Below are 13,159 nucleotides of genomic sequence, written 5' to 3'. Positions count from 1 at the left end.
CCGATATTCGAGCCGACTTTAAAAATTACTTCTATTCATTGGAAGTATACCTTATCATATAAGAATTAAAATATTCAACGTGGATCTAGTTAATGAATGGAACTTACTAAAAATAGAATTGAAAAATTCAATAACACCGTTATTACGGCTATCGAGTTGAACTGTTTGGAAAAATAAATTTAGTTATTTTCGATATGACGATAATGGAACTTTGTTTCCCCTACAATCTCTCTTCCTTAATTGCTTTCTTTTCTAACGTTACTTAGAAGATATTAAATTCCACTCTATCGAGATATCATTTCTCTCTTCTCAATTTCACACAATCTGACGTCGATATGCAATATGTATACATCGATAATAATCTAATCTAACGTGCAATTATAGGAGCAGAAATTTTCAAAGAAGCGAAACGATCTTGAAATGAAAGCAATCCCTCGAACGCGCACACCTAATCGTGTCATACTAAATATTTCAATAACGGCGGGATAAAGGGAAAGAAAAAAGAAGCCGACGCAGAAATTTCACAGCAATTTAAACGATTAAGTAAAGCAAATTTCACGAGGTACTCGCAGGGATAACGAAGTTCCGGGAATTTGATGTAACTGGCGCTGCATCGTCCGGCTTGTGCCGTAAATTTTTTCGCGGCATATTTTACCGAGCGGGCAAATAACTAAGATGGTCTCGAACATAAGAGCGAAGTAGCGACGGGGAAAATTTGCGTGGAAAGAAAAAGAAGAGAAGCCGACTTACCGGTGTTGTGTAAGGTTGACAAGCCAGCCTGATGCCGTCGTGCCTGAGCTTCTCCTGCAGCAGCATCCGGAGTTGCATCCTTGGGATTCTGACGAGCTCCGCCTTTCCCTCCTCGTACTCGTCCGCGAACTTGGTTAATTCCTGACCACCGCTGGAGGAGCTGGCAGTCGGCGAGGCCCTCTGCGCTTCTTTATCGCTCAGCGGCCTCTCAGAAGACGTTCTGGAAGATTTCGAGCTGACATTGTCGCAGAGGCAGTCGGTACTTTCCTCGAGGGTGAAGTAAACGCTGGCCGCGCCCTCTTCCCTTAGGGTTTTCACCGATTGCAGCAGTCGCGCCCGATGGGTCTGGTTGAAAACACCGATAGCGTCCAGATCGGGATCACCGATTTGCTTGCATATCTCAAGGTCGTCGTAGCCGTTGTCGATGAACGACTCGGAGTACTGGCCCAAGTGAAGCGAGCGCAGCCACTCGACCACAATGTTGCTAGCCATCGTCATGTCTGTCGCTTGCGAGGACTGCGAGGGCTTTATCACGCCCCCGCCGCTCTCTTCCCGTGTACACGTGTCTCCCTTCGCCTTCCTTCCGATCTGGTCTTGCTCTGTCCTTGTCCCCTCTTACGCGCTCTGTCCCGAGACTACGCGCCGCGACATCTTCGAAAGAATGCGGATCGACGTCTTCGCGAGAACCAAGTCACGTATGATATTCGCTATTGAATCGGCCGGGCCGATTCCCAGGCCCGATTGCTTTTTCTTGTAATGGGCGGTACTACCTCGATTAACGGCTCCTTCGAGAATACCGATGGACGACGACGCGGGGGTACCGGCGCTGGTCACGTTCGATCTTCAACGTGCGGTGCCCTGGCTCATTACGAAGCGCGGACGATCCAACTGGTTCCACGCGTCGATACGATCTCCTTTCGAACGCCTCTAAACCGCTCCGCGGCCAGCTCCACTCCGATGCACAGTTAAGAATTAAAAGAAAAACGCGGGTAATCGTACTCCGTGTCCCTGCCTCGATCTATTTCACCGAGCACTCTGCCGGCGAGGGGTGCAACCAGCCGAGCCACCGATCCCACCGTTTTATCCAATCTACCTTCCCCGTCCACGTGTCTCCGATCCAACCACTTTAAATTACGATTGTTATTACGCGTGGCGATCCGTTCGCGCCCTATACGCACCACTCGTCCACCGATCTTTTATCTACCGACAGATACTCTGTCACCGCATCTGCTGCCACCACCGTGCTCGCTCGATTAGCCGATAATTTCAATCCGAGCACTTCGCTTAACCGATAAAACAGATTTGCACGTTTTGTTTTTACCGCGTAGCCGCGAGCCAATCACACGGAACACGACCGACCAACAATATGGCTACGATTATAAACTTTTCACCGACCTCTTCTTCTCGACCGTAGACAATTTCTTTCTCGGCACTGTTATGATTTCGGAGTCCTCGTCGCTGTTATTCCTTCCTGACCTTGAGTTTCCTTCTCACCCAACTATCCACGGTCTCCGCTTCGACACTGTCACGGTTAATGTATATTCTCGACTGTTTTCCGCCAGCGATACCTTCGGCGGTTGTAAACAGAACTTCACTGGTATAGAATTCATTCGCTGGATAACGATAAACCGGCGAATCGGCGGAACGGTAAACAAGAAGCACAGCACGTAGAGGTGACGAGAAACGATACAAATCCGCGATAGAAATTCGAAATATCGGCGAGTCACACGCGACTATCCGTGATATGCGTGAAAGTTCAAATCGGAGTTATTCGAGTTTTTCGATCGTCGTCGATAGCGCCACGCGAGTGACAGAGAGAGGACGACCGAAACCGCGAGCAGAAGCAGCGGTCCCCGGATCGTTCGTGCCGGTATTGAAAGCGTAACCTTGAAAACTCCCCCAAAAGAGGAAAGACCGACACGGCGGAAAGCACGCGGTCCAGCGGAACGATGAACCTCGCCGGGTACGCTTATCGCGCGCTGCTCCCTTTCACTGCTTCGAGAACATACCGGGAACGATATGTTGAACTTGATTTCACTGAATTCACGTCGCTCATAATCACGGTAAGCAAAGCGTCATCGGTGCTCAACGGAGACGCGAGACGCGCAACTACGACACAACACTACCGCGACGCGACACACGCTCGACTGACACGAGATATTCGCCCAGAGGGAGCTCCACTCGTCTCTTCTTCGTGCCGTTCCCCCACTCCGCCATCGGCTACCCCCACCACTCGCCTCGCCATCCCCACCACCGACGGTAGAAGCAACTTGGTCCAGCGAGATCCTGTTGATGCGCTCCTGCGCCGCCAGGATGCAACAGCCGCGTCCTTCGTCTTCTCTTTCCTCTCTTTCTCTGCTACGTCCTTTCTCGAGTTCGACACGAGTACATTACACTGCAAAAACAGTAGCTTTATCGACGAGAAGACGTTGCTTTATAAAATATGTATCTGATCTTCGGGAATTATGTAATTGCTGCGATAAACTGCCGAGAGATATACTTCAATGGATTTAAAAACTTATACACGAGCTACGGTAGAGGTGAGTGCACCGATTCGACAGTGATAATTCTTGAAACTTCGTTTTATTTTGTTAATCGTCGAATAGTATAGAAACAGATGACTTAATTATATGTACAGATGTAATATATTAATTTTATTACACAGTGGAGTGTTCTTTGTGGACTAGATAATTTCTCGTGCAAAGATAAATTAGGAATACGTGATAACATTTTTTTTCACGCGAGGTTTAGTTTTTAGGGAAAATCGATTTTCAGAACTCGTCGTGCACTCGTGCATTTATAGCCAAGATACGGTTCGTCGAGCGACCCTGTAACGCCTATTGTCCTATGCGATATCTATATGACTTTTACGAGTTATATGGTCCAAAGAAGCGCAAAGAAAAATATTATCAAAGACGCTTTATTTTTCCGACTAACGCTGTTTATCTTTAATGCGATCTACGACTATGTTTATTAGGAATATTTATCCTTAATGCGTATTTAAATTTACTTTATCGAATACATACATATTTATACCGTATAATACATGTAAGTACTATATCGGTATACCGTATTTATGTATAACATGTAATGTTATATCGTAAATAGGTAAGGTATATATGACAAAATTCTTTTATTTAAATTTCTATTTCATTAACGGTAAATATTAATTTTGCAGAACGCAGTTGCACATTCTCAATATTTGGGAACACGAGCAGACTAGACCAAGGTTATTTTGATTCACGTGGTAGCTCTAGTGCTCATTATTTTATTTGTGCAATAAAATACTTATTAATTTTTTCCCAAACTAAGTCTCGAATGGAAAAAATTGTATTCTTCGCGGGAAATGACATCCGTCAACGCGTGTCTCGTTTTTCGCAAAATCGCGAATAATAGAGTTATCCTCGAGTGGTATTTCAGAGCTATAAGAGACGTTATACCTGGCAGGAAAGGTATATAGTAAGAAGGACAAATACAAGCAAGAATCGTTTTCTCGTTTGTGTAACCTTGTGTGCGAGTAGAAGAAACGCTATTGTTCGAATTTAACGAGGGCGCTGAACAGATAGAGCGGTAAGTTGATTTCAAGTAGCGATGTTCGTGCCGTGCACACGCCCAGAACGCATTACGCCCGAGAGAAGGAGAGTTAGCATCGATGACTATCTACGAACATCGCAATCGGGGTCTTTGTTAGAATTGTGGCATTTATAAATGAATGCCTAACAGAAATGGTATGAGACTCACGACCCGTCAGGCCAATAATCTGTAACACCCTGCCACATAAATGGCTCGCACGCTGCCTATTATATTACGTTCAAACGAAATTAAATTGCATCGGCCAGTGAATGCGACGGGAAAAACCCCATTGTCCAACGTTCCTATGCATCGTGCTATATATTTTGTCTCTTGAAATTATCTATTGAGAATGAGTGATATTCAGGATTTGTATTATTGATAGAGTTCGGCACTACCCTTTACAGCAGTGTTATTGTAATATACGACGTGATAAGGTGGATAAAATATAAATTTTACCGGATAAATAGCACGTGCAATGGCGGTAAGGTGATGTTTGCGTCAAATATATTCCTGGTGAAAGCATAGGTAACTCGTGATAACTTATCAGTTTTAGAATCTATGAAATACTTTTTGTTGGGGTGAATCGATAAATTTCCAGAGTCCATAATATATTTAGATATATTGTATACTTTGATATTTTTAGGTCCAAGTAAGATAATGCATTTTGTGTCCATTTAATTTAAGATTAATTTTGTGTACTTCATTGGCGTCATTATGGAGATGTTGACAATCTGTTGTTTATTATTTTGATTTTACCATTAAAGATGAAACGACGAGTAAATTTATTTTGTTATAGGTTCACATATACTTACGATTTGTTTACTTGCGAAACAAATTTTTTCCTTTGAAAATATCTTCCTATTACAATAGAATAATATATCCAAAATATTGACTGATTGAATCTGAAAATTCTTATAGCGATGAGAGTTAATACATTATCATTATTTTTATACTATATTTCACGTCTTTCAGGCTTATTTGATTCTGTAGAAACTCACGAACTTATAAATCAGTATACAATTTTCAAAGAATGCAATTATACCGTCGAAAACAAATATATAGTTCCATATAAAAAAAATTAATTTAATTTTAAAATTTGACCTAAAAAAGACAATTTATAGTATATGTACTCCTTTGTGTCCTATAATTTCCATTGAAACATTTTTTGAATAGGTTCATTTCACCGTAAAATCTTTCAAAATCGCGAATTAAACGCAACATCCTGTACACGGGTTTCCGCTGTAGGAACGGCTTGAATTCGTAATAAATTAATATCTGAAGTTTTAAAGCTGAATCGCTTAACAAGTTCTCGTTCTTTTGAGTCGATTTCTTCGTAATAGTACGTCTCACAATCGGACGTACTTAGTTGCCCCTGTCGACCAACAGTCATACATCAAGAGATTCGTCATTTATTCAGCTTTGAGATGAGCTGGATTATTTAAATGAGTTGGATCTTGTACATGATATAAAGCATATTACAAACATGATATGCTTGAAAATAAAACTCTGCGCTGTTTTGCTGCATGAATATAAACTCGCTTGAAAGGCAATGGAACTTGGTTCGAATTAATGACACGAAACATTTGAGAATTTCGTTTTATGAAATTTATACTCGAAAATAGAATGTTCGAGTGGGAGTTACATCGATACATATCAATTGTGATAGTGCGAATTCGTATTACATATGTATGCACATATGTAATAAGGAATATATAATAAAGAATCTATGAATATTAGGGCTATAGTACGTGATCATCCCTACGAAATCGGAGATATTCTGTGATTCAATGAATAGATTCAGTATCGACCGTTCATTGATAATAAATGGACTCGATTGATGGTTTGTTCTTGGTTCATTGATTCCGTGAAACAGATGTAAGTTTATAGCATGTCGAATCATCACCTGTAATAAATAACAGAACCTTATACATCTGTTAGAATACGCCGTGATCGCAAGAATGGATGTTCGTCGAAATTTGTTAAACCTAATTCCTATTGCCACAGTTTTATTGTATTTCGGATTTTTATACGTGGATTTTGAAGATGCGGATAACCTACATTTTTGCATTAGAATCGATTTTCCATTTTATGCAATATAATAAACGAGCTTGAAAGATTTCAACGATGGTAATAATGTCACTGTCCATAATACGCTACAATGAAAAATCGCATAAAACTTATAATATTAAGGTATTATCTTTCGGTATAAAATTTATTTTACGTGGTATATTTCAAGTACCTATATTTCTCTTATACCCTCCAACAGCCAGTTATTGGTTCATTTTCCTTATTGGGTAATATCATGAAAAATGAAAATGCATTATAAATTACGTTAACACGTACAATATTGAACGTGATAGCGGTTTAGCATTGTAATAGCATTATGGTTATTCCTGATAAATTTGTCACGACTTTTTATTACGTTATTATATAACAGAATCGTAGTTAATATTATAAATTTGATGCAATTTTTCAGGGAATTTTAGTATTATAACAAGCGCGATATTATATTTTAATATTAAAAGAGCCATCTTAACTTAAAATCCTGTATGAAATTCTGTGTTCTTGTCAATATAGCAAAGATATTTATTATATTACAGTTAGGTATCAGAATTTAATAAATTAAACTTTATATTACATTTAAATATATTTTATTTATATTTAAAGCTATAGTTACTCCTGTGCATTTTCCATAACAATAATTCATGACCCTCTCTCGTGATATAAATATTCTCTTAACTAGGCAATTAATTACAAATTATTCAATCTATTGTAACTCAAACTTTCTTATCCTCCTTAAGCTTCCAACGAGTTTCATTTCTCTCCAGAATTATTTTCGCATTTCAAAAATTCTACAAACCACGAACAAATAGAAATAAAACAAACAAATTCCATTTTAAATTAATCATACTATAAGGAAATATTTTTCGAAATAATTACAACAGTACGACCATTGATTGGTCGACACAGCTGATATGTAGGTGACTTCTAAACGTCAGATATAATTAGATGCATTCGTTTAGATGTCTTCTCCCTTCACATTCATAACATCGTGCTCAAATGACAAGTGACAATGCTAGACGTACAGAACTTTCCTACGGTTATCGTCGGTATTTATGTGAGTAAAGATGGAATTAATTGAATGATCCGCATGGACGTCCTGTCCTGCTATGACGCCAAAGCAGGGAGTGACAAGTAGCTCTCAATAACGTGATATGACATCGCGTGCCATGGACACGAAGGACCCCCTCAATGCAGACCTCGCTATTTCCTCGCTTCGGTCGAGTAATTTGCTTTTGGACCGGGGATGAGATTGAAAGACGAGTCACCTGTCAATATATTAACTCGTTTCCGCAATATGGGAAATTACTAGGAGACAGACAATGGATTTGCTTCGTGTGACACCTTCGATATGTGTGTCTATAGGAATCTTCTGCCATCTAATATATCGAGGTTTATAAAAAATTATCCTGGTGTTACACTAACATTCAACATTTTTGGGTATGAGCTATTATATGGGATGCGAATGTCTTTAAACCGAGGAGTGGGACAGTTAGAGTTTTTTTTCTTTTCCTTTATTCTTATTTTTATTTTATTTTGCTCACAGGTTGTTTTATAATTAAGTACGGACAAGTTATGATACATTATCATACATGATATATTCTGATACATTTTTCTCCTTTTATTTTTAGGAAAATTTTTCAATTTTCTTATAACTATGTAATTTCGAAATTCATGAATTGATTTTAAATATTTTAAAGATATGATTACAATTTATTTATGTTTTACAATCATAATCATAATAATTGCAAATAGATAAAATAAAATTTTCGGTCATATGTTTGCGATGATAATTGCATATGCACTTCTACATTTTAGGTAAAGTTTGTAAAATTTGATAAAATAGTATTAATGTTAATATCTGGATAATAGTATTGATATATTAATAGAAAATTCTAAATTCTTCATCAATATTTCAATTTACAAAATTTATAATCGTTCATTACCAAGTGTCTAAAGTATTTAAAATGATAGAGACATTAATAGATCAAGTGTTAATTATAAATATAAAAATATTTTAACTTGAAAACAATTGTTCCACACTTGGGTGTATTAGTTATTTATAACATTCGAAGATTTTCATTCAACTCGTATATCTTGGCAACATACATTGCTTGTAAGATATATAATTATCACGGACAACATTTATCTTCCTCTCACAAGCTTTATTCAGTGTTCCCAACGATTCAAGTATCATTCATTATTCAGTCATACATGATCGTGCCTCTAGACTGCATTAAGTTATTAGAATCGTGACACAGATTATCTAAATTGAATAGAGTGTGATATGATTATCTAAAATTGAATCATTTTCATCAAATAAGAGACACGATTCGACATCATTGTTTAAATCTCCTCGAAATCTTCGCTTCGACATATTGAACTCGTGTATGGCTATAATTGACTGCCGTGTATGATAAAACATGACCTCTGAACATAAGCAATCACTACACACAAAATAGGGTAAAACATATTCCCCGTGGATTCTAGTTAAATGCTTGTTTTATCTCAAATCTGTGCAATGATGAAGCATGCTGGAAATAAAAGTTTGAACGGGAGAAGTTTAATAGCAGAATCTAATACAGTGATAAATCAAATTTACCAGAAATGATAATACCGAAAAGCAACAACATACTCAAACGTTCCAGTTTGTTTCTTTATTATTTCTCTTCAAAAAAAAATTTGCGGATTTCCTTTCTAGTAAATTATTTTCCTGCTTTCGATAACTTAAAATCCAAACATGACTCGAAGAATTGTTATAATTTTCATTACTACACAAAATTGCAATATTTAATCGTTTTATGTAATAAATTTTATATACACGAATATTTATATTAAATTAAATTAACATCACTGTCTTGTTACTTTATAATTATATAAATTTCTCTGCTCGTAAAATTGATTTTCTATTACCCGTTGTGTGCTGAATTTCGGACAAAGGCAATAATCTTTAAAATTGAAATGTATTAGAAATGGAATAAATGACACAGAACGTATTACTCTTCTGACAATGAATATACAATAACAAACGCTATTAAAAGGGAAAAGAAGAAAACATAAAGAGTCAGAAAATGCGTAGAACACGAAGAAACAAAGAGAATGAAACAATACCCTAAATGCGAGAAATATATGCGAGAAGCATACGTGTATGTACATCAACACCGTATCGATACTACGTGCCATTATTAAAAGCATTCATACGAAAACACGTACAAAAATATTATGTAAAATTACGGAATTTAAAATAATTTTAAAATTTCTATGGATGCTCATATTTGTAATATAACGCAAACAATAATTCCCGCGAAACGTCACTTCCATACAAATTTTAATACAAATATGAATATAAAAATTATAGAAACGTATATTTCCTCTGTTTTATTATCTCTGTTAAAAGGGAAGAATAAACTTCCGGACGTTGTTTGTATCCTACGACAGAATATATCGAACGTAACTTGAAACAAGTAACAATCAAACCGAATATTTATACGTCGTAAGTTAATTTAATAGAAAAAAGCCGTTCGAATTTACGATTAATTTCGACAATCAAAGCGATAGCAACTGGAAATAAAATAATGGCATTCTTTCAAATTTTCAAGTGCCAGGACAGACAGCACAAAATCGAAAGGTGAAGAGCAGTGACATAACTTCGTCGATATTCGATCCACCTGCTCATTTCTCCCTGTGAAATTGAAATCAATTTTTTCGATAGATTTTCTCAAGCACACTTACCATTCTGAATTTGTATCGCGTAACTTGTCATGTTCACGCATTCTACACCGCGCTGATCCCGTTCAAAAATAAATTTAAACAGATTGGTCCGTCTGTCGTTCTGTCCTGTAACTCTTATTCGAACACCGATCTATTGTTTACGAGTACGGTGACGTGGTGTTTACGGTGTGTTTTACTGTTTCAAAACAACCAATAAAAGCACGCGTTTCTATGTGGCGTCGCTGGAAAACGCCTGTGTTTCTGCAACCAGATCTACGGTCTTACGTATACAACAGTAGCGAAAAGAGCTTTGTATTAAGCACAGGTAATCTATCAATAGTGAGTAAAGTGCTAGTATTTTAAAAAGTAAAAGTAAACCGAGCAAGAAATTTTCTAATTGTTATTTTATTTCTAAAATTTGGTAATTGTATGATAGTAATATATTAGTTTATCTGTAAATTATAATTTGAGTAATTTAAATGTAATTCCTCGATTGTATTGTTTCTTTGTTTTGTTTCTAGACGTTATTAATATTAAATTATTGGTAGTAAATTATTCATGATAATTTAGTGTCGTTTACAGATGAATGTTCTTATTAAAGAATGTAATATATACCTAAAATTAATTATCAAGTGTATTATTTAAAGTTTTCTAATATTTTTTCATTTTGGTATGATTAAGTACAATTATTAAAAGTCACATTATTATTATTTATTAAAGATTCTTGAATTGTTGCATTTAATATTTTATTTTCTATTAGATCCAAATTTCGAACGCTGTAATTTAATTCTGTTTTTTTTAACAAATTATATAATTATGTTTGTATTTCATTAAATATACAATTCAACTTATGAAAATATTATATGTATAATTTATTTATTTACTGATAAATTAACGGATCAAAAGTTCCTTAATTACAATAAAAAAGAAGAATTGCTAATTTTTATTGTTTGATAAATAAATATTATAAAAACACGAAATTTCCATTGATATAATAAAAATAATATTTCATTGATCATTTACACTGACACCTTCTCGAATAATTTCATTTTTCGTTATGTTAATTTGTATCTTTTTCTTTTATATATGTTTATAAAGGCATTTGCTACCTTCGTATAATTAAATATAAATTTCCCAGGTCTTTTATCGAATCTTTTTAGATTACTATGCCGTTATATACAGTTAGCGACATCTATTGGCAAAAGGTTGCGCGTGAGAGCAGAGTGCTAGAAGCCTCTGCGAGTTATATTCGCTTCGATCAATGCAAAAGAATACAATTTTGAATACAATTACAATTTTTTATTTATCATTTCTGATTAAAACTATTTGTTCTTTGAACATATTGATACACTTACCACGTATTTTATTTTTACTTCGTATTTAAGAAATATTTAATCCAAACATTCTAATCGCATTCATTTTACTACTGTTGCTGTTCAAATTATACAATGCGTATCTATTTGTCAAATATTTCAATTGTTTCAAAATACTCGGAAATTCAATTTGAATATTGTGAATGAGTTTCGTGAATATTCAGTTTCTAACTCTTCACGATGGAGGTACAGGACATTTAATAAAAAGGACTCGAAACTTTCCCATCGTATACGGCCTGGTATTAATGAAAAATACTTAATCAAAGTAGAATTGAAAATCAATAGTTTTTACTTAAAATGCAGAATTTTATTTCTTTCATTGCAAGAGGGCGTTTCATATTTTCTTAAATTTTTAGAGAATATTCAGCATTCATCTTCTCATTATACAATCCTTTCTTCACTTCCTTAGACAATTAAATTGTTATAAATAATTCAATCATACTTTTACATTTTCGATTACTTGAATTACCTCAACTTCTTAATTTTTGTCAGTAGGTGTATATTAAACTTGAGAAATGGATGCTGAATCAGCATTAATAAATAATAAATTTTTTTCAAATATATTCTTTAGACTCTATATCTATTTTTCATCCACGTATTTCGGGATACAAAGAATATACAAAAATATATACAAAATGTACAGAAATAGTATACAGAATCATCACTTTGCCTTTTAACTTTTGCCTTTTACTTTTAATAATATATATTAGTTATATAGATCGCGAATATAGAAGTGATACATTCGCTTCTCGAAAGCAAAACAAACTGGATATTCATCTGCAAGAATCTTCGCGTTCATTTAGTTTAGCAAACGAGAACTCCTATTTCTGCAAATCACCAATAAATTAGTCGCCAATGCGCCATGAATTCGACGTCCTGGCAGGGTGTAGTAATTAGCTAATTCATCTCTCGACCCTTTCTTTCCCAAGGGTGTAAAAAGTTAATGCCTCCAGGGGAAAGTGATTCGCACTGTCGCCAACCAAAACAAGCTTAGAAAACAAGGCGGTATTACTCTCGCCAGACAGGGGACTATAGAAAATGAGTTTCCTTGAGTAAAAGTTAATCGATCTAACTGCGTTTCATGGGCTAAATTCTTTAGTTTCAGTTTCAAATTTACGAGGCAAATACCTTGTTAACTCGCGCCTCTGTTTGTTTTCAGACTATTTAACCCTTTTGTCCAGACTTCTTCGAGGTCTTAGCTTTTTATCTTCTTTTTTCGTTTCGCAATCGATTGTATTGTACCGCAGTGGTGTGCAGAACAGATTTCGAACTTGTATTCCCATGTTAAATATTGAAATACAATTGTATGTATGACGCGGATGATTTGTTAGGTTCGTTGTGCGTGTCCTGTCCAAATTAGGGGGTCTTAAATGCCTTTGATTGGCTGTCAGTGTTTACACATAAATTTGTATTATACATAATTGTACGAGTACATATACATAGGTACATTTTTATTATACCATATAGTTAAGTTTTTACTATTGCTGTTATCATTATGAAAATTATTATTATATATTATTGTTATTATTATTAACACTGTTACCGTTATTATTACTATTATTGTTATTGTTAATAGTACTCAAATTGGTATTTATATTATTGTTATTAATACTTCTGGTATTATTATTGCTGTTATTTCTGTTTCTATTATTGTTTTTGTTCTTGCGTCACTTTCCGTATTATCATTGCAG

The 13,159-nt window shown here is 35.5% G+C and overlaps 1 protein-coding gene across 1 annotated transcript; it reads right to left on the bottom strand.

The window, feature by feature from the left end:
* Positions 1-750: 750 nt before the first annotated feature.
* LOC143220629 (sterile alpha motif domain-containing protein 5-like) lies at positions 751-1,248 on the bottom strand (the record flags this gene model as incomplete). The annotated part of the gene is made up of 1 exon (XM_076446249.1): positions 751-1,248. A coding segment is annotated over exon 1 (498 nt), but the record flags the coding sequence as incomplete, so codon positions are not given.
* Positions 1,249-13,159: the final 11,911 nt, after the last annotated feature.

The sequence above is a fragment of the Lasioglossum baleicum genome, unplaced genomic scaffold (assembly GCF_051020765.1).
Source record: "Lasioglossum baleicum unplaced genomic scaffold, iyLasBale1 scaffold1325, whole genome shotgun sequence".
Classification (NCBI taxonomy): domain Eukaryota; kingdom Metazoa; phylum Arthropoda; class Insecta; order Hymenoptera; family Halictidae; genus Lasioglossum; species Lasioglossum baleicum.
Note: the sequence above shows the minus strand (reverse complement) of the source record. Positions and strands in the feature narration are given on the sequence as shown.